This window comes from Peromyscus eremicus, chromosome 12 (assembly GCF_949786415.1).
Source record: "Peromyscus eremicus chromosome 12, PerEre_H2_v1, whole genome shotgun sequence".
Taxonomy (NCBI): Eukaryota; Metazoa; Chordata; class Mammalia; order Rodentia; family Cricetidae; genus Peromyscus; species Peromyscus eremicus.
This window is the reverse complement of record NC_081428.1, coordinates 76,136,648-76,159,823: the sequence shown is the minus strand read 5'-3', so window position 1 is coordinate 76,159,823 and position 23,176 is coordinate 76,136,648. Positions and strand designations below refer to the sequence as shown.

The 23,176-nt window shown below is 39.6% G+C and overlaps 1 protein-coding gene across 1 annotated transcript in view; it reads right to left on the bottom strand.

Annotated features, from left to right (window-relative positions):
• The window catches only part of Prkdc (protein kinase, DNA-activated, catalytic subunit), a 221,554-nt gene that overhangs the window by 8,468 nt on the left and 189,910 nt on the right, over positions 1-23,176 (bottom strand). Inside the window, exons 75-83 of the mRNA XM_059277873.1 lie at positions 19,851-19,938; positions 19,611-19,754; positions 8,033-8,237; positions 6,566-6,633; positions 5,522-5,742; positions 5,176-5,268; positions 3,947-4,036; positions 2,584-2,655; positions 2,313-2,514 (exon numbers count right to left, since the gene is read on the bottom strand). Of these exons, the coding sequence (XP_059133856.1) occupies positions 2,313-2,514; positions 2,584-2,655; positions 3,947-4,036; positions 5,176-5,268; positions 5,522-5,742; positions 6,566-6,633; positions 8,033-8,237; positions 19,611-19,754; positions 19,851-19,938 (1,183 nt within the window). The remainder of the gene's footprint in view (positions 1-2,312; positions 2,515-2,583; positions 2,656-3,946; positions 4,037-5,175; positions 5,269-5,521; positions 5,743-6,565; positions 6,634-8,032; positions 8,238-19,610; positions 19,755-19,850; positions 19,939-23,176) is intronic.

The window sequence follows — 23,176 nt, the reverse complement described above, 5'->3', positions numbered from 1 at the left end:
TTTATGTCAACTTGACCCAAGCTAAAGTCATCTGAGAGGAGGGAACCTCAATTAAGAAAATGCCTTAATAAGATTGGGCTGTAGGTGGCCGGAGGGTGGTGGCGCACGCCTTTAATCCCAGCACTCGGGAGGCGGAGCCAGGCGGATCTCTGTGAGTTCAAGGCCAGCCTGGACTACCAAGTGAGTTCCAGGAAAGGCACAAAAAAACTACACAGAGAAACCCTGTCTCAAAAAACCAAAAAACCAAAAAACAAAACAAAACAAAACAAAAAGATTGGGCTGTAGGCAAGCCTGTAGGGCATTTTCTTAATTAGTGATTGATGGGGGAGGACCTAGCCCATTGTGGATGGTGTCTTCCTTAGGTTGGTGGTCCTGGATTCTATAAGAAAGCAAGCTGAGCAAGTCATGAGGAGGAAGCCAGTAAGCAGCACCTTTCCATAGCCTCTGTGTAAACTCCTGCCTCACATTCCTGCCCTGTTTGAGTTCTTATCCTGACTTCCTCCAATGATAAACTATAATATGTAAGTCAAATAAACCTTTTCCTCCCAAACTTGTTTTTGGTTATGGTGTTTCATTACAACAATAGTAACTCTAACTAGGACAGAAGTTGGTACCAGGATATGGAGGTACTGCTCTGATAGACCTGACCATGTTGTTTTTGGATGGACTTTGGAACTTTGGGCTAGAAAAGCAATTGAATGTTGAGTTCAGTGGGCTGTTCTGCAGGAACCTGGAAGATAAGAATGTGGAGAGCAGTTCAGACAATGGAGGCCTGACTTGTGACATTTCAGAGGGAAGTAAAGACTCTACCCAGCCATTTGGGCTAAGAATCTGTGGTTCTGGTTAGCAGGGACTTAAGAACTAGCTGTGATTAAGAAGAGACCAGCATCTGCCATGAGGCCTGGGTCTATGGAGGACAGCTATAGCACTGCCCCAGGACTCTCACCCCAGGTGGGCAGAGACCAACCTCGAGCCTACCCAGTTGGGCACCATTATGGTGAGTGAGTATATGGTAGGGAAATGGAAGAGAGAGGCTGAAAGCTTCATGTGCTGGGAAGACAGGCATATCTGAAGAGTCAAGGGCAGTGAGGAACCAGCTGACATGGGTGGTGTGCTTGCCACCTGGGGCCATCATGATGTCTGGGCCTGGGCTGCTGCCAAGGGCCATGTCAGGGCCTATGGCTGTGATGTAGTTGTGGTGGTCTGTGTTGATGTCTGTGGCTTATGTTACCACTAAGGGCCCTGTTGATGCCCAGAGGTTGGGTCACCACCTATGACTATGTCTGGGTGCAAAGGATTTAACCCCACAGGGACCATTCCTTTCAAAGTGGCTTGCATTGCTACATCAAGTCCATGGTGATGTCCAGGGCCAGACTCCTGCTGAGAGCTATGTCTGGATCTGTGGCCTTTCAGCAGCTGGGTTCTATGTTGATGTCAGTGGCTCTTGTTGCCACAGAGGGATGTACAGAGGCATGTAATCTGGGCTGACACTTGAGGCCATATTGGTGTTTGAGTCATGTGGCCATTGGGGCCATATAGATCTAGGGGCAAGGCTGCCACCTTGGGATATGTAGGCACTTGAGTGTCATGCTGTCACTGGGGCCATGCTGATCTGGGTGACCCACGATGCCAACTAGGTTGAGGATGGTATTATTTGTTCCTTTAAAAAGTATCAGGTTTCAGGATCATACCACCAAAGCCAACTGAAGCCATCATTCCTCCTTTAATTAAGTTCTGAAGGTGTTATAAAGTCACATGATGTGATGGCTATTCTTGCTGTCAACTTGACTACATCTGGAATCAACTAAACCCAAGCAGCTGGGTGCACTTGTAAGGGATTTTCTTGACTGGATCATTTCAGGTGAGAAGACACATTATATTTGGGCCATATCTGGTAGCAGTCTATATAAAGGGTATAGAAGAAGAAAACTTTTGCTTTTTACCTGTTTCCTGTAGGTCTTGCTAGCAAGTTTAAATACCCTGTTGCTGAGGCATTCCTCTGCTGGCATTAGAATCTACTTCTCTGGGCTTCCAACATAGACTGAAGACCAGCAGCTCTCTAGAAATATTCTAGGACTCTAGCACCTGACCAGGAGGACTGCTAAGACATCCAGTCTACTAGACTGAACAACTACTTGATTCTTGGCCTTTCTATCAGGAGACAGCCACTGCTGGACTAGCTGAACCACAGCCTAAAGCCACTCTAATAAATCCCATGTATATATTCATTCTATCAGTTCTGTGGCTTTAGAGAACCCTGATTAATACATATTCCATTTCTAGATCACCAGTGAGAGTTAAAGAAAACACACCTGAGTAGCTGATCCAAATGCATGTCCAAAGTCAATTCCAATTATGCTGCCTGTCTCCATGGCTACCATGAAATTGTTCAGGTGTCTGTCTCCAATACCGAGGAGCCAGTGGCTGATACATAACAGTGCATGAGAGCTGGCAAAGTGGGAACGTAGTGCCAGGAAGGCCTCAGGACTGGTGCTCATCTTTACAAAGGCCCGCCTAGGAGAGATAAACCACATATAGTTTCTGCCATGCCACTAGTGTTTGTGAAGTCACAAATATACTTACTTTAAGAGATCAGCAGGTACTTTATTTTCCCTTTTTCTAAAAGCCGTGACTGTTTCTGTACGGTTAGCTCCTCTGTGATTTAAGAGAAACATTTCATTAGAACAAATTTCTGGTGAATTTAAAATTTAAAATTATTTATACTAAAATATAATATCATTTAGGCATGTATTTGTTTATATAACCGTATAAACGTATATATAACCGTATATATCACCCTTTTTGTCTCTTTTAAGCCTACGTATATTTTACACACATTGTAAACTATTACATCTCAATCTGTCTTATTGTGAATCTATTGCTTTAAACTGCAGCAGCTGTGGCTGCTGGTTCCGCCCACCTGAGCTTCCCAACATGGATACGTTTACCGCCAGCTCTGGGAGCTATCATGGGTCTATGCTTTTATCCAAGCAGTGTGTAGCCCAGAAACCTTTTTCTTTTTCTTTTTTTTGTACTAGCAAAGGCTAAATCCACCATGCAGCTTAAAGTGCCACTTGCAGAGGCCTCATTCCCGCCATACGGCAGGTCGAGCGCACATGCTAGGAACCCACCAGTAGCTCAAACCGGCAGCTGCCGCTCATTTGAGAGAGACAATTAGGAAGCTGTTTTTAGCTCCGTTTTAGAATCTTTTTTCTCAGTTTTTAGGTGGAAACTCTTGGCCCACGTTGGGCGCCATTTGTAGCTAGTGTTTTCCTGCCTGGCCCACAGTCAGGACAAATCTCTGTCACCCGCCAGTCTCACAGCTGCTCAGACCCAACCAAGTAAACACAGAGACTTATATTGGTTACAAACTGTATGGCCGTGGCAGGCTTCTTGCTAACTGTTCTTACAGCTTAAATTAATCCATTTCCATTAATCTATACCTTGCCACATGGCTCGTGGCTTACCGGCATCTTCACATGCTGTTTCTCATCATGGCGGCTGGCAGTGTCTCTCTGACTCAGCCTTCCACTTCCCAGCTTTATTCTCCTCCTTGTCCTGCCTATACTTCCTGCCTGGCCACTGGCCAATCAGTGATTTATTTATTGACCAATCAGCAACACACTTGACATACAGAACATCCCACAGCACAGGTGGACCAGATATATATGAGATCTTATTTTAAAAAGCCAAATCCCTCCCCAAAAAGAAAAAAATATTAATATCAAATAACTACATTTTGATGATATCTGGGGCAAAGTTTATTTATTTTTTCTTTTTTCTCTCATGTCTCCATACTGGAGACAGGTGCTAGGGCCTCAAACAAGCTAAACCAGTGCTCTCACTATTAAGCAATATCCCTAGCGAATCTGATGCAAAATTTTCAAGACTCAAAAGTATGCATTTTTTAGAAGAAGGAACAAATATAAATCAAAATCAAACTTACTTATACATTAGCATATAGGCTCCACTATCACTTTTCCCCGAGATTTTTCTCAGCCAGTCTTTATATTCATGAATTGGTGCTTTGGGATCACTAGCAAGTAGGAAAAAGGGAATTAGAATTAAAGAGGTATTCTGCATGGCAAAGAACACTGAAAATTTATTAAAAAATAGTGAAGAATAAATACAACTTTCAATATGCCATTATTCATTCCAAGATAAACTCAAATAACTTCCTTATGCAAAAACTTAGGCACAATCAAGTCAGGTGCAAAGTACTTCCCTCTTCATGCAGAGAAAAATTATATGTTAAAATAAACACAAAGATCTGTGACCTCGGCATTTCACCCTGAAAGGCAGCCTGACAATAATGAGATCACTGCTGGTAGGCCTCATCTGACCATAAGCCAAATCTTTTACAAATCATTCACAAAACATCTGTTTTTTTTCTTATTTTTAGACTACTTCCAGATATTTCTTTCGAGGCACTTACCCACCAATCCCACAGTTCCCCAAGAGTTTTCTTGAGTGAGAGCAGCAGGAAATATTAGAAAGATTTAGAATGTGGAGATAAACAGATAGATAATACAGGATAGCCTTGAGAGGGCCTGGAACCTATTCCAACGGGGCCCTGACTGTCTCTGCCCTAAGGTATTTATAGAAACACCAAGGAGGTGGAGCAAAAGACCTCCCCCAAGCACAGTCACGTGCAGACCATCTCAGATACCTGTACTCAGGCCCGTGGTCCTAATCATCTTCTCTATGCAGACCTGCTGGGTAAAGCTACGAGGAACCTGAAAACGGGATCCCACAATTTCTTTACCATTTCCTGAACGCAGATACACATAAAACCCATCTAATGCAGGATGAAGTATTTTCCTCATGTCAGCAAATGCTCATCCTGAATTTGAAAAGCCTTTGGTAACACTGCACAGGAGCGTGTCAGCACCTGTGGGGGTGGACGCACTATGGTGTATATACACTGGGCCACTTTTCAGTTTGTGCTGATAGCCTTCCTAATGAGCTTTCAGAAATCAAAACAAACAATTACAAGTTGAGGGGCAGGTTGGTAGTATGCATCAGTGATTCAAATCCTGGCACCCAGGATCTTGAGTCCAATGCCAGCCTGGACTACACAATGAAATTCATCCTTCAAACAAATAAACAGCTGGCATGTGCAGGCAAATCTCTATGCATTTCCAGGTCATTCAAGGTGACATAGGGACACATTACCTGTTATAAGCCACATTCTCCTCTTTCGACATACTACTCAAAAGAAGGTCCTTCAAGATCATAGTATTTTCAATCCATTCAATTAATCCTAATCTGAAAAATAAAATACAATGTTTATAAATAAGTGTAAACAAATCCCAATTGCTCCTTCTTCATCAGAAAAAAATGTTCTGAAGAATGAAAGCAAAACAGATTTCTTCCTATCCAGTCTATACTTCCTCACCTACTTTCATATGTAAATGTAGTTGAGTTCTGTCCATGGGACACCCACAAATCTACTTTAGGACTCAGCCAGGGTGGGATATATGCCCTCTCCCCCATATATACAGGTTCACTCAGGCCATACCTGCAGGTCATAGGCACAACACGGTAAGTCCTTAACTGCATGTTTCTCTGACTGCAGGCAGCATCCTGAGCGAGGATGGCATTCATGACCTCAAAGAGCTGCTCAATGCGCTGGTCCTGACGGAGGTCTTCGCCACCTTTTACCAGGAAGGGGTACTCCTTTTCATCATGGCCTCGAATAACAATGCGCTTTGGTTTCCTCAAGGATAACATTACTTTTACCTTTAAACATAGAGAGATTCATTACTGCTGTTTTAAAAAATAATCTTCCTATGTCGCCTAGCTTAGTCTCTAATGCCAGGGCTCAAATGGTCCTTCTACCTACTGAGTAGCTGGGGCTGCAGTGGGCACAGCCGCAGTAAAAAACACTTAAAGGCAGTTTCAGAGGCTTGTCAGGGTGGATACATTTCTCAAAGAAAGACCTCTCTTTGAGGACAGAGTCAGGTGGTATACAGGTGGAATCTGGGCTGTAGGCTTCAGGGCCATCTGTCATCTTGAGGACTGTGCTCATATGCATACTCAATATTCCTGGCTACAGACATTGCCTAAAACCATAGATATCTTTCTCAACATGTGCTGTTTACCATAAAGGCTTTTTATAAAAGATTAATTCTACACATAATCTACAATGGGCGTATATAGCTTACACTTAATTCACTATATTTTTTATTTTTGACATTGTAATTTAATTACATTTCTCCCTCCCCCTTCTCCTTCCAACCCCTCTCATTTACCCTCCCCATTCTCCTTCAAATTCATGGCTTCTATTTTCATCGATTGTTATTACATGCATATATGTATTTGTACATACATATATATTCCTAAACATAAACTATTAAGTCCATTTAATGTTACTTGTACGTATGTTTTCAGGGCTGACATTTGATACTTAACTTACAATATTCTTAAATATAACTGATACTGAAACATAGGAGTCATTATCTTTAGGAATTTGGTCAATATTATAATTTGGGAGCAATATGCTAGTGGGAAGTTGACCAATATATCAAATGTTACAGAGACAAGGGTGATAAACACAACATACCCGCTCATCAAATCCAGAAATCCGCACATGATATTCAGGCAATGGTTTGCCCTTGCCATCATACTGGCCTAAAACAAAAACAGAGCCTTGCTTAGATATTGTCTGTTACAAAACTTCCATGTTTTAAAACATATACGTTGCTCTGACAAAAAATGTTGATGTAACATGATACTTATTTCTTTTTTTTTAATTCAAAGTTTTCATTTATAGAAATCAGCCATAGCCAGGCATGGTGGTACATACCTTTAATCCCAGCACTCAGGAGGCAGAGGCAGAGGTAGGTGGGTCTTTGTGAGTTCCAGGTCAGCCTGGTCTACATTGTAAGACCTCATGTTAAAACAAAACAACAACAACAAAAAATGAAGAAAGAAAAACAAGAAAAAGTTACAGCCTTATTTTCTGAAGCTGATGAGTGTAACTGCACAGTTGTCAACAAAAGTGAAGAGACTGCTTCTCCCCAAGATTTCTCTTACATTTGCTGAGAGGGAAAAAATCAGTGACTAGATCAAAACATTCCTTTCTTGGAAAAATTCTAGGTTGGGAAACATGAAATACGAAGAAATTTCTTCTGACAGTTTGCTTCATGTGTCCACCCTCAGTGTCACAATTAGTTTTCCTATTGCTGCTCTCTTTGAATGGGACAAGTCGGTACCTCCCATGTAGTGGCCTCTCTACACGTGTATTTATTTCTGAAGAAAAGTTACTGGGAAGAAAAGTAGGAATCAATGATTTGGGGTTACTGTAAATACTAAATGGGAATCTGAACACTTGCCATAATAAAAAAATATAGTAAACTGTATTAATTCATAGTAATTATAGGTTTTCTTAATAATGAATATGGTTGGGGATAGCACACTGGAGGATGCCTCAGCAGTTATGGGCATTTGCTGTTCTTCCAGAGAACCTGAATTTGTTTCCCAGTATCCATGTCAGGTGGCTCACAACCACTTGTAACTCCAGCTCCAGAGGATACAACACCCTCTTCTGGTCTGCGGGCACTTTTACTCACATGAATTTACCCCCACAGACACATAACCAAAAATAAATCAAAAAAGAAAAAAGATAGGACAGGTAGACGATCCAGGGGGTAAAAGTGCTTCTGGCACAAGCACCAATCTTCAGATCTCATGCAGAAGCCAGATATGGTAGCTTGAGTTATCTGCGGTCCTAGCTAGTGCTCCTAGGAGAGCTGGAAGGCAGAGACAGGAGAAGGCAGGGGCACAAAGGCTAGCCAGCCTGGTGTATGAAGTAGAAAAAATAAGGTTCTGTCTCTCAAGCAAAGATGAATACTCAGGGTTGTTCTCTGACCTCCATATGTATGCTATACATAATATCTACACTTCTGCACACACACACACACACACACACACACCAGGATCCCAGTGTCATTACTTAGAAAACAAGAGTTATTGCTGCCACGTTATTCTCCTTAAGGAGTGTTCTTGTCACAATTGGATATTAACTAACCAGGAATCTCCAGCTCATTTCCTGGGCACTGCACTTTGAATGCACTCATCCAGGGGGAGTACTCTTTCAGGTTCCCAGGTGGCTTTGAGTCTTTTCTCATCCTCTCAAGTAGTGAGTCAGTGATATTAGAGAAGTCATGGAGCTTCATTGTAGGCAGCTTAGAACCACCATTCCCAAAGTTTTTGTCAAATTCTTTCCCGAAGGCCTAAAAATTAAAAATTTCCTATTAAGACCACTATTTTCTTTGTGCATTAGAAAAAGCTCTATGTAGCAAGAATCTTAACAGGTCTTATTAATAAAAACAAACCTGAAGCCAGGTACTGGGGTCAACGCTGGAAGATCAGAGAAGCAGAACAAGCCACAGTTTCCTCACCTTGCAATTCCAGCTGATCCTGTTTCCTCAGACTGGAAGCCTCTGTGTCCTTATCCAAATGGATCTCAGCTGAACTGCTTCTCAAAAGCCTGAAAGCTTAACCAACTCTAGTTCCTGGTCCTCACGCCTTATATACCTTTCTGTCATCACTTCCTGGGATTAAAGGCGAGAGTCACCATGCCTGGCTGTTTTCAGTGTGGCTTTGAACTCACAGAGATCCAGATGGATCTCTGCCTTCAGAATGCTAAGATTAAAGGTGTGAGTGCCACCATTTTCTGGCCTCTGTATCTAGTGGCTGTTCTGTTCTCTGACCCCAGATAAGTTTATTAGGGTGCATAATATTTTGGGGAACACAATATCACCACAGCTCTAAGCTTATGAATATTTCAATACTCTAAAGTATCTCGAGTGTCCCTTTTGTCTGTGTCTTCTCTTCCTTAGGCAGGTCATTATGAGAATGTCTTCTAGTTACAAATTCTAATAAGAGCTTAAAAACAAACAAAACAGCAAAGAGCTGGGCATGTGGCACAGGCCTTTATTCTTAGCACTCTCTGGAGGCAGAGGTAGTTGAATCTCTGTGAGTTCAAGGACAGCCTGGTCTACATAGTGAGTCCTTGTCCCCCAGAACAAAACAAAAACACAAAAGCAAACAAAGCAAACATGGTAAGGTCATCTAACTTCTCTGTGTACTCTGTCTAGTTCTAGTCCTACTTCATCTGAGGTAGAAAGAATGACATGAACAATTAGGAACAAGTTAAAGACAAAATGAAGGGCCAGGCAGCGGTGGAGTATGCCTTTAACCCCAGCACTTGGGAGGCAAAGCCAGGCAGATCTCTGAGTTCGAGGGTAGCCTGGTCTAAAGAGCGAGGACAGGCACCAAAACTACACAGAGAAACCCTGTCTTAAAAAAAAAAAAAGACAAAATGAAGGGAAAAATTAAATAAAAACAAGTAGCTCATAATTGTTCCTATGAGCTGAAGAGAAGAAGAATGACACCTTTCTCAGTAATGGTTTACTGAGACACTGCTCTAGATCACAAACCAGTATAAATATTATATAATCAATAATTCTAAAAGCAATTATTGTATGTACTCTACCTTAGAATATATTAGTTCTTTTATAAACAATTTGAATGAAAATTTTCATATCGAATAAAAAATAAAGGAAAACTGAAGACTGTCAAGATTCAGCAGAACATCTTTTTTGTTTGAGGTAGAGTCTCAGGAAGTTCAGGCTAACCTTGAACTCCTGCTTCTCCTGTCCCCAATTTGATAATTTCTTATAAGAAAACTGACACATAAAGAAATTTCTTCCTTGATTTAGAAAAAGATTAAAAGTGCAGAAACAAAGGATCGGTACACAATCAGCAGCAACAGCATTGTGCAGCACCCCACGGTGCTAGACTTAGACTTGGAACCACACACAAAAGCACAAAGGGGTTTCCAGCTTAGTAACAGCATATAAAGAAATTCTTATCGAAGACCGTGTAGCTGGGATTGGCAACAGCTGGGACATACTTTTAGGACAGGCTTAATGGATCCATCATGCAGAGAAATGATTTAAATCCAAAGTACCTATGTATCAAAGAGACAGCATGCAGTTTTTCCAACCAAGGCCATTCTCACTCAGTTGAAAACAGAGGGTCCTCAATAGGGTAGGACAGGCTATAGCAAAGAATTTTGGAAATGAAGTCCTTTTACAGGGATGTCCTCAGCCTGGAGTTCAAGGAATCCTACATCTAGTTCTCTCATTGCTGTTCTCATCCTCCTTTCAGGAAACTACATTCTGGCACACAAACAATATTCAGTTCCCTGCTAGGACTCTGCTAGATGATGCGAGGTGAGCTCACCTGACACTGTCTAGCACTTTCATATGATAATGGCAGATGCAGGCTCTGGTGACAAATTGGTATGGCCTGCAAAACTGTGAATCTTGGCTTTTAAAATGTGTGGGCTACTGTTTTAGGAAAACAAAACCCAGATACATCTTTTTCTATTCAACATTCTATAATTTTTTAACACTAACCTAAGTATAATTTATTACCTAGTTAAATGACAATTCTTATTTGGAGTCACTTGAATATTCAAGAATCAACAGCACATACACAACAGGATACTGACCTCAATGTGTGTCAGAAAGCAAGATATAGGAGTTCACGGTGTTCTTAGGATGTCTATCCATCTTTAAGCTACAGGGAGACTTGTGTGCTCTGACAGCCATAACTTTATCTAATGTACACTTGGTGTAACCATGAAAAACAACCTCTACTTAACCAAAGTTATCCTAACCATCTAATTCAAGATGACTGTTTCACACCTGGGAGTATGTTTATATGAGAGAAAGAGACAAAAAAGTAACTCAAAATCCCAGCGTACATGTTAAAATCAGGAGGCTAAAAGGAAAGGAGCAGGTAAAGGGCAAAGCTGCTTTCTGTTCCTGAAGATATCCCATAAGAATTGAAAATGCCTAACCACAAAAGCTGATAGACAAATGTGCAGAATAGCATTAATTCACGAGTAACGAATGTTTGCTATTTGATGAAAGGATCAACAATGGAATAACAGGACATAGGGTGGAACAGAAATATCAACAGTGGAAAGAAACTCAGCAATAAAGAATGAAACACGCTGAATATGAAAACATGCTAAGTGAAAAGTCTAGAAGAAGTCACTCCTTAAAGATAGAAACTAGTTTGGTGAATACCAGGGACTGGCAGGAGCAGTAAATGAAGAATAATTGCAATTAGGTTCAGAGTTGGCTGCTTTCCATGGTGATGAAAATGTTCTAAAATTTATGGGGTGATGACTTCAAACTTCTGTAACTATAATAAACACTACTGCACTGTACATCTTAAATGGATGAACTGTGAGAATACATAACTTATATCTGGATATAGCTGCAGTGTAGACAGTGGGCTGGGGAAAGGACAACAGAAGTGGCAGACATCTTCATAACCTTTAGTGTCTTGAGGGTTAATGGATGAAGTTAGTTTGGCAGAACAGAGATAGGAAGGAATGATCTGATAAAGGGAAGGCACATGTGAGGGGGGAAGAACATCCTGGCTGGTGGACCAGTGAGAGGTGAAAGGCCAAGGAGAAAGGTGAGAGTGTCCACACCAGAAAGAAAAGTTGCCACAGTGTCCACAGAAAGTGCACTTCTATGGTAGGGACCCAGCTTAGGTCCTTCCACCAACCTTCTCAGCCTTCCCTTCCAGCCCATCTCCATTCCTTCATGACAGTTACCCATCAGTAAATACTACTTATTAATAACTCAATATTAATAGTCTCAATTCTCCAATAAAATGACAAAGACTAACACACTGGATTAGAAAACAGAATCCATCTTTCTAATGCATCTAAGAAATATCTCACCATTACCTCACAGTAAAAGGATGGAAAAAGATATTCCAAGCAAATGGACCCAAGAAACAAGCAGGTGTAGCCATTATACTACTGACAAAATAGACTTCAAACCTAAACTAATCAGGATAAGGAAGGACACTACATAATTAAAGGAAAAATCCACCAAAAGGATATTATAATTGTAAAAATCTATGCACAAAACACAAGGGCACCCAAGTTCATAAAAGAAACACTACTACAGCTTAAATCACATATTGACCCTCTCACACTGACAGTGGGAGACTTTACTACCCCACTTTCAGAAAAGACAAGTCATGTAGACAAAAACTAAACAGAGGAATTCCAGAGTTAAATAACTTCATAAATCAAATGGACCTAGTAGATATCTACAGAATATTTCACCCCAAAACAAAAGTTCATACTTTCTCCTCAGCAGCTCATGGAATTTTCTCCAAAATTGACCACATATTAGGTCATAAGACCTAGATACAAGGAAACATAAATATGAAAAAATTGAAATAATTAAAATTAAAATTTAAGAAAATTAAATCTGACCATCACAGATTAAAGCTGAATACCAACAACAGAAATAATCAGACAGTATAGAAACTGAACAATTTACAACTGAATGAAAATTGGTCAAGGCAAAAATTATGAAGGAAATTAAAATTTTTAAATAATTGAATGAGAATGAAAATGCAACATACTCAAACCTGTTGGATACAATGAAGGCAGTTGTAAGAGGTAAGTTCATAGCACCAAGTGCCTGTAGGGGCTGGCTAAAGAAATCCACCCTGACACTGGAGCCCTGAAGTGAAAGAAACACACCCCGAATCTGGGACCGGAGCCAGAGAAAGAAGCACTTTATACCCAAACCCAGAACCAAAGAAACATGCCCTTACTCTGAAACCCGTGCCAAAGAAACATACTTTGTCCCTAGACTCACAGCCAGTGAAAGAAATATGCCCTGGCCTTAGAATTAGAGTCCAAAAGCTAAGAAAGGCCAGTGAAATACAATTTGGCTCTGAGATCAGAGCCATCTCTGCTCCTAGCCTACAAAACTAACCAGCCCCTGAGCAGAAAAAAATTAACCAATCCCTGAACAGAAAATCTTCTCCCTGGAGAAACTCCGCCCTCAAGAGATCCTATATAAACCACCCTGCCTGGTCAGTTGTGGGCTGCTCTTTCCCACCATGGTAGAGGCAGCCACTCTCCTGGACTCTTCTTGCCCAAATAAATCTCTTTCTCAAAAGAGGTTTGGGTGTGAAGATCTTCATTCGTCGCCACAGAGAAGAAGAACCTTGCTAAGATGTCCCTTAGTAGACTGAGCAGAAAAAAACCTTGCAGAGATGTCCCTTAGGGGGCTGAGCAAGGTGGAGCAGAAAAAGTAACAACTTTTTGCCTGAGCTGGAGGAGATTGCTACATTTTTGCAGGGGTTTTCCTTTTAGCAGAGTGCAACAAAAGAAGCAACATTTTGGGCTAGAGAAGAAGCAGAGCTCTGCCAGGAAGCCCCCTAAAGTGGGGACTGACCAAAGCTCAGCTGTAGGCTCTCCAGGAGAGGAGCAGGATTGCTATATCCTGCCGGGAGATCACCTCCCACCACACCAGGTATAGCCTGACTCCCGAACAGTCAGAATACCTTTCCCTTCAGAGCTGAGCTGTCTCATTGCAGTTCCAGTTGCCAGAGCTGTCCTAGACAGTCAAGGTGTCACCTGACTTCCCAGTCAGGATACCTTTCCCTCAGAGTTGCAACACAATCACCTACAGTGCCTACATCAAAAAAGTGGAGATCTCATATTACTACATTAGTGACATACATGAAAACTCTAGAACAAGAAGAAATAATGCCCCAAAAGAGTAGATGGGAATAAATAATAAAACCCAGTGCTGAAATCAATGATATACAAACAAACAAAACAAAGCAAAAAACAACCAATAAAATTAAATAATTAAAATTTAATTAAATAATTACAATTAAATTTGGTTGGTTCTGTGAGGAAATCAACAAGATTGACAAACCCTTAACCAAATTAACTAAAAAAATGGACAGACGATATCCAAAATAATAAAATTATAGATAAAAAGGGGAAAATCCACAACAGAAACTGAGAAAACCCAGAGAATCATAAGGATATACTTTAAAAATCTGTAGTTCACCAAACTGCAAAATCTAGAAGAAATGGGTAAATCTCTTGATATACACCACCTATCAGAGTTAAAGCAAGATCAGCTAAGCAATTTAAACAAACCCATAACCCCAGGTGAAATAGTAGCAGTAATTAAAAGTCTCCCAACCAAAGAAAGCCCAGGGCCAGATAGATTAAGTGTAGAATTCTACCAGACCTTCAAAGAAAAGCTAACACCAAAACTCAAATTATTCCACAAAATAAAACTGAAGGGACATTTCTTTCTCTTTTTCTTTCTTTCTTTCTTTCTTTCTTTCTTTCTTTCTTTCTTTCTTTCTTTTCTTCTTCTTCTTCTTCTTCTTCTTCTTCTTCTTCTTCTTCTTCTTCTTTCTTCTTCTTTCTTCTTCTTCGACAGGGTTTCTCTGTGTAGTTTTGGTGCCTGTCTTGGATCATGCTCTATAGACCAGGCTGGCCTTGAACTCACAGAGATCCACCTGGCTCTGCCTCCTAAGTGATGGGATTAAAAGTGTGCACCACTACAGCCCGACAAGGGACATTTCTTAATTCTTTTAATGAAGATAATGAATATCACCGTGATACAAAATCCACACAAGGACCCAATCAAAAAAAAATTACATATAAATGTTCTTATGAGCAGAGTTGCAAGAAATTCTCAATAAAATACTTGCAAACCTATTTAGGAACATATCAAAAAGACTATTCAACATGATCAAATTGGTGGTCATCCTCAGAAATTCAAAGATGGCAAAACATATGTAAATCAATAATCTTCATCTATCACATAAAAACTAAAGATAAAAACCACATGATCATCCTGTTAGATTGGAAAAGGCCAGTGACAAAGCCCAACACCCTTCATGATAAAAGTCCTGAGGGACTGGGGATACAAGGGACTAACCTCAGCATAGTTAAAGGAATTCACAGAAAGCCTACAACTAACAGCAATCTAAATGGAAAGAAACTCAAAGCACTTCCACTAATATCAGGAACAAGACATGGTTGTCCTCTCTCTCCATACCTATTCAATATAGTACTTAAAATCTTAGCTCAGTGGTTCTCAACCTTCCTAATGCTGGGATTGATCCCTCCCTTTAATACAGTTCTTTATGTTGTGGTGACCACAACCATAAAATTATTTTTATTGCTACTTCATTACTGCAATTTTGCTACTATTATAAACTGTAATGTTAGCCGATGGTCTTAAATGACCTCCGTGAAAGTCATTTGATCCCCAAAGGGTCATGACCCACAGGTTGAGAACCACTGTCTAGGCTAGAGTAGTAACACAAGTGAAGGAGACCGAGGGATGCAAATAGAAAAGAAGCCAAAATATCTTTATTTACAGATGATAGGATTTTACACATTAAAAAATGGTAAAAACTCCACTAGGAAACTTCTACAGCTGATAAGAACTTTCAGTGAAGTATCAGGATAGAGAATTAACACTCAAAAATCAGTAGCTTTCCTATATACAAATGACAAATGGACTGAGAAAGGAATCAGAGAAATAGTACCTTTCACAATAGCCCCCTCCTCCCTCCTTCCCTCTCTCCCTCCCTCCCTCCCTCCATATATATATATATGGGGTTAACTTCAACCAAGCAAGTGAAAGCCTTGTATAATAAAAAGTTTAAGACATTGAAGAAAGAAATTGAAGAAGAAACCAGAAGATGGAATGATCTCCAATTCTCATGGATCAGTAGGAATAATATAGTGAAAGTGATCATCCAACTAAAAGCAATCTATAGGCATCCAGGCAGTGGGTCCGGGTCCTGTGCTCAGTGCATGAGTTGGCTGTTTGAAACCTGGGGCTTATGTAGGGACGCTTGGCTCAGCCTGGGAGGAGGGGACTAGACCTGCCTGGACTGAGTCTTCCAGGTTCATCTCAATCCTTGGGGGAGTCTTTGCCCTGGAGGAGATGGGAATGGGAGGTGGGCTGGGGGGAAGGGGAGGGGGGCGGGAGGGGGGAGAACAAGGGAATTCGTGGCTGATATGTAAAATTAAATTATATTGTAAAATAAAATAAAATAAAATTAAAAAAAATTCAACCAAGAAAATTCCAACACAATTCTTCACAGAAATTGAAAAAATAATCCGGAATAATGAAAGAACTGCTGGAGGTATAAACATCCCAGTTGTACTACAGAACTATAGTAATAAAAACAGCATGGTATTGGCATCAAAATATTAATCAATTAAACTGAATTGAAGACCCAGACATAAGTTCACATACCTATGGACATCAGAATTTTGACAAAGAAGACAAAAATGCATACTGGAGAAAAGGCAGCATCTTCAAGAAAAGGTACAGGCCAAACTGGTTTGGCTATATTATTATATATATTATATTACATTCTTCTACAGAAGAATGAAAATAGATTTCTATCTATCATTCTGCACAAAACTCAACACCAAGTATATCAAAGACCTTCATAAGGCCATATACTCTGAATCTGATAGAAATGAAAGCAGGGAATAGGCTTGAACTCATTGGCACAGGAAAAGATTTTCTGAACAAGACACCAATAGCACAGGCAGAGAGACCAACACAATTAATAAATGGGACCTCATGAAGCTGCTTCTGTACAGCAAAGGACACCATTATGAGAGCAAAACAGAAGGCTACAGACTGGAAAAAGATTTTTAAGAATTATATATATCTGATAGAGAAATAACTGATTTTAAAAATGGGGTGCAGAAATAAGCAGAGAGTTCTCAAAAGATGAACACAAATGGCTGAAAACACATAAAGGAATGTTCAACATTCTTAACCATTAGAGAAATACAAATTAAAACTACTTTAATATTTCATCTTATGAGGATGTGGTGAAAAGGGAACACTTATTTATTGCTGGTGGATGAGCGGACTTGGCAAAGCCATTACCAAAATCAGTGTGGTGGTTCCTCAGGAAACTGAAAATAGATCTACTTCAAGATCCAACTTTAGTATTCTTGGGCATATACCCCAAGGACTCTTTATTCTACTATAGAGATACTTACTCATCCATGTTCATTGTTGCTCTATTTATAATACCCAGAAGTTGCAAACAGACTAGATGTCCATCAACTCATGAATGGATAATGACAATATGGTACATTTATACACAATGGAATAGTATTATTCAATTGTTAAGAAACGTGAAATTATGAGATTTAAATAGATGAAGCTAGAAAAAAATAATCATCCTGAGTGAGATATTCCAAACTCCAAAAGACAAATATTGTATGTTTTCTCTTATATATAGATGTTAGCTTTTAAGCCTTTGATAGGTGTGCCACTATCCATATAACTACAGAGGTTAGGTAACTATCTAGTAAGTAGGGACTTTGGGAGTAGTACTGGATCTCCCAAGGAGGGGGAAATAGAATATGTTTTTATAAAGGGACAAAGGATAAACTAGAATAGAGGACTAAATAGGAGAATAGGAGAGAAGGGTAAAGGAGGGAACATGGGAAGAGCCAACTAACACTAAAGGCCATTTGAAAAAATATGAAAATCTACTACTGTAGAAGCTTCCCAAAATATATATTTATATGAAAGGAATCTAAACATAGCCAACAAATAATAGGAGAGACGATATCAACTAGCTATCTTATGTCACCAAGTAAAACCTCCAGTGTCAGGAAAAAGGTTACATCTTGATAAATCATTGGCTAAAATGGCCCCATGGAAACCCCCAACATCACAGGGAAGCTTTTACTCTCCATAAACTGATGATGAAGCTCTGCTGCTGAAGACAACACTTACTTAGGTTATCTCACATGGAAAAGTCAATCTGGTGCCTAACTAAAAGATTTACCCTACTAATTAGTATAACTGGAAGGTACTTTTTACACTAACAGAGGAGAAAGGTAATCATTAATATCACCCAGCTATAAACCCTGTGACCTACAACAGCAACCTGCTTGAAAAATATACTGTGCAATAGCTGTAAAAATGCTATGGGAGTAACCAATTGCTTTTTGATTCAAGGACCAATCCATTAGATGCAACCCATACATGACACTGCCAAAATGACCAAAAATCTGAGACCAGATAGCTCATGGGCTAGGGGAAAATCCACTATTATTCTACTAAAGGAACACAGCAATAAAATGAGTCACAATACAAAAAGATTAGTGCCTCACTCCACCTACATCAGAGAAGCTTTTTTTTTTTTTCAGTTGATAGGAATTATCAGAGACCTTCAGCTGGACAATATGCAGAGTGGGAGAGAATTTGGAGCACCCAGTCCTAAATGTCTTCAACAAACATCTCTCCCCAAGACTCATGGTGGAAGAAAAAGTGGAAAGATTTTAAGAGCCAGAGGTGATGGATAACTCCAAGGAAACAGTGTCTTCCAGACACAACAGGACTGATACACATATGAACTCACAGAGATTGTATAGATTTGCACAGGTTCAAGCCAGAATTCTATCACTGAGAAGGGGAAGTGGAGATAGGGTCCCACCCCTAGCCAAGAAGCTATCTGCAATTGATACCTGCTTGCAAAGGAAAAATTGGTTTTCTCCAATGGAGTCTCACTGGTTATACAATCACACTTTAGGGTAGGCCCCATGCCCAGCAGTAGACGGTGAACACAAAATGAACTCAATGGCATATTTTAGACTTTTTGTTTTAGGTATCTTTGGTTTATTTATTTTTTCTCATTTGATTTTTGTTTTTGTGGGTTTTTTTTTTTTTAAAGAGACAAAAAGAACATAAAGTTCAATGTGTAGGCAGGTAGGGAAGATATCATAGAAATTGAGGGATGGGAAAACATGATCAAAATATATTGCATGTAAAATTTTTTCAAAATTAAAAAAAGAAACAAAATAAAAGAGTGCCCTGCTGTGGGATGTATGGCAAATGTGTTGCTGATTAATCAATAAAACACTGATTGGCCGTTGGCTAGGCAGGAAGTATAGGCGGGGCAAGGAGGAGAATAAAGCTGGGAAGTGGAAGGCTGAGTCAGAGAGACACTGCCAGCCACCACGATGAGAAACAGCATGTAAAGATGCCGGTAAGCCACAAGCCATGTGGCAAGGTATAGATTTATAGAAATGGATTAATTTAAGCTATGAGAACAGTTAGCAAGAAGCCTGCCACGGCCATACAGTTTGTAACCAATATAAGTCTCTGTGTTTACTTGGTTGGGTCTGAGTGGCTGTGGGACTGGCGGGTGAGAGAGATTTATCCTGACTGTGGGCCAGGCAGGAAAACTCCAGCTACAGTGCCCCTCACTTCAGAACTCTTTCCAACTCTAGAATAACTAAAACAGATCTCCCTCTGTCACACCTGTCTGAAATATAGCTTTTTATAAGCAGTGTTGGTCACATGATCCCTATGGCCCTGGGCACTGGGTCTACACTGTGTCTCTAAGCAACCAAACTGTTGCCCTAAACTATATGCTTCAGAATACTTATCATCTTATGTAAGACAGAAATACTTTCTTGATCTAATACCTAAATCATCCTGAGAGTTACAAATACTGAACTACATGCAATCTTCAGATATCAGAATCTGAGCATGAAGGGAACATACTAGAACCTAAAAGCTTTGTCTACTGACCCACTTGTTACCACTGAATGGAAACATACTCAATTACTGTATCTTGCAGAAGACATCAGATCTAAAGCAAGCTCAAACAAGAGTCAGAACCCAATCAAATGTGAACGCTGTTGCTACCATCAAGGCAATTCTATCTATTCATACCTGTATGAACCTCCTTCTGAATGGCCCCAGGCCTGGAGCCTGAAGGTCACCCAAGGCAGTGTGCATCCTTTTATACAGTTTTTCAATATTATTTTTATTCACAGGATTCTTTCCTAGTTCATGGTTTATATCTTTAACCCAGTCCTGTGCCAAAAGAGAGAAAAAAGAATCAAGAAAGAAGCTAGACTATACACAAATGCTATCCGCATTAATTTTTATTGTTAAAGGTTGTTTTCTTACCTTAAAGAGCAGATCTGGATTGGAGAGCTGATCTAGGGCATTAATAAAATCTTGAATCTCTCCTCCTTGATCAAGTTTACTTTTTATCCTATAAAAAATTACCAGGTTTAGGCCAAGCATGGTGGCACACATCTTTAATCCTAGCACTCAGAGGTAGAAGCAGGTGGATCTCTATGAATTCAAGGCCACCCTGGTCTACACAGAGAGTTTCAGGACAGTGAGGGATATATACAGAGACCCTGTCTCAAAACACTGCCACCACCAACACCACTAGGTTTAGGTAATTAAACATTTTCTAATGACCAGGGACTTTTTTTTTTTTTTTTTTACATATTTAAAATATAGATTTAGAACATGTACTTTCTGGATATGTTTACATATAAGTATACACATAAACTCATGTCCTACACACACACACACACACACACACACACACACACACACACACACACACACACACACAGAGCAACTACTGTTCCAGGGAAGTAGTGATTTGAAAATTATATGCAACATTAGATTAACATCTGCTCTTTAAAGCAGTGGTTCTCAACCCGTGGGTTGAGACCCTCTGGAAGGTTGAATGACCCTTTCACAGGGGTTGCATATTAGATATCTTGTATATCAGATACACTGTGATTCATAACAGTAGCCAAATTACAGTTATGAAGTAGCAATGAAAATAATTTTATGGTTGGGGGCCAGCACAACATATTCATATATTCATACACAGTGATGGATTTCATAAAGATAATTTATCCAAGTATACTATGGACTTTGACCATCTCTGCTTCCTATATCCTCTACTTTTTCTCCCTCCCATGAGTATCTTTCCTTTTCTCAGACAATTTTGCTTCTACTTGCATGCCAGATGGATATACATATGAAAGTGAGGCTATTTGTTTGAGTTTGGTTTTTTTGTTTTGTTTTGTTTTGTTTTTCGAGACAGGGTTTCTCTGTGTAGCTTTGGAGCCTGTCCTAGAACTCAATCTGTAGCCCAAGCTGGCCTTGAACTCACAGAGATCCACCTGGCTCTGCCTCCCGAGTGCTGGGATTAAAGGTGTGCACCAATACCACCTGGCTTGAGTCTGGCTTATTTCTCTTGATATATGATGATCCCTCATTCTATTCATTTTCATGCAAACAATACAATTTTGTTTTTCTTTATGGTTGAATAAAACTATGATACATCACACATTGTTTATTCATTCACATTCATAGACACTTAGGCTGAGTTCATCAACTAACTGTTGACAGTGCCACAGTACATAAAGATACGCAGGTCTTTGCAGTTATGTGGCTTCTTAACAGTACATTCACAGGAACAGTTTAGATGGACAATGTAGTAGGTCTATTTTTTTGGTTTGTTCCTGTTACTGTCTGGAGATAGGGTTTCATTATGTAGCCCTGGCAAAAAGAACAATGTTGGAGGTATCCCCACAGAGCCATAGTAACAAAAACTGCACGACACTTACACAAAAACAAACAGGTAGAAAAATGGAATAGAGGACCCATATATAAATCCACTTGGTACGTGCAGTGACCAAATCTTTGACAAAGGTTTCAAAAACATACACCAGGAAAACAAAAAATAGAGCTTGTGAGCTACATAGTGAAACCCTATGTCAGGACAACAGCAAAACACAAAGAAATAGAACTACCATATGATCTAGCTATATATGCTTGTGAATATACTTGTAACAATCCATATATTTACAGAGATACTTGCATATGTTTGCTTATTACAGCTCACTTCATGAACCCATTTACTGGTTGGATTGTGTGGGTTTTTTGGTATTTGGTTTTTTTGAGTAGTCTATTTGAGACATTAATCTTCTGTTTCAGTGCTTTCTTTTGTATTTTTCTTTTTGTTTCTATGTTGGGGGATATTTGATCATACTGTGAACCCCAAGTTTGTATTTGCATTAATTAATAAAATTAACCTTGGGTCAGGAGGTTGAGTTAGCAACTAGTTGACAGAAAGTAATCATAGAGCATCAGAGGGCATCTGGAAGAGATAGAGATGTACCGGAAGTAGTAGGGAGGGATTTTGGGTGGTGCAGCTTTTTTTGTTTAGGTGGAGTGGAAGGGCATGCCTTTTGGGAGACACCAGCAAGGAAAGGTTAGCTAGTTGCTACTCAACCTCTCTGACCTAGCAGATTTTTAACCCAGCCTTTGAATGTTGAGTCTTATTTATAAATACAATGATATAGATTTAGTTAAAGCTACCTGTAGGGGCAGGAACAGAGCCAGTGCCTGTGGAAACAGAATTCCCACCATGCTGTGGCCTGAGCAGTTGGGCTATTGCCAGAGAAGGAGGCCAGTAGCTGCAGAGCACAGTTGCTGGCTGAAATAGCAGTAGATTAAGATGTAGCCACTGTGCTGAAGTTAAAAACAATATTTCTATTTCATTAATTTGTGCTCTGACTGCTATTATTTACTATCATCTATTGATTTTGGGCTTGGCTTATTTTTAGTTTTCTAAGACCTTAAGATGTATCATTAAGTTGTTTGCGATCTCTCTAATTTCATAAAGTAGGCACTTACAACTATATACTTCCTTCTTAGAATCTTTTGTTTTCCATAGGCTCTGGTGTGTTTGCACTTTAATTCTAGGAATATAAAAACTTTTCTCCTGATTTCTTCAATAACCCACTCACTATTCAATAGTGCATTGTTTAGTCTCCATTAGTTTGTATATTGTTTACAACTACAAACTACTAAATTAAAAACTATAGTTTCTCATTAATTTATAGTTTGATTTCATTGTCACCAGTTAGATTATTTTAATTTATTCAATATTTATTAAGACTCAGTGTCCTAAAATATGGTCTATTTTGGAAAAAGTCCCATAGGTTGTTAAGAAGAATGTATATTCTATAGTTATTGAGTAGAATATTCTGTTTATTCATGTTATCTAATTCCAATGTTTTTGTATTGGGGGGAGTTGGAAAACCTACTTAAGGGTAAGATTCAGGTACTGTTATTCTGAGGTCAATGAATGGCTTAATATTTAGTAGTGTTTGGTGTTTGGAATTGGGTTTACCGATGCTTGATGCACAAAACACCTCTTGATGGAGGATGTGCCCAGGAAACAATGCATTTACAAAGTATTCTTGTAAAAATCACACCAAAGCTCATTATGCCATTGGTCTCAACCTATAAATAACCAAAACAGTGAAAAAGATGATACTTCAGGCTATCTGTTGTACCCTAATTCAGAAGAGGAATGTCTCTTTGTACGTATGCATGGGTATGTATACATACCTATATACACACCATGTGATATATACATGAATATTTGAGTGTGTGTACTTATGTGTGCACAG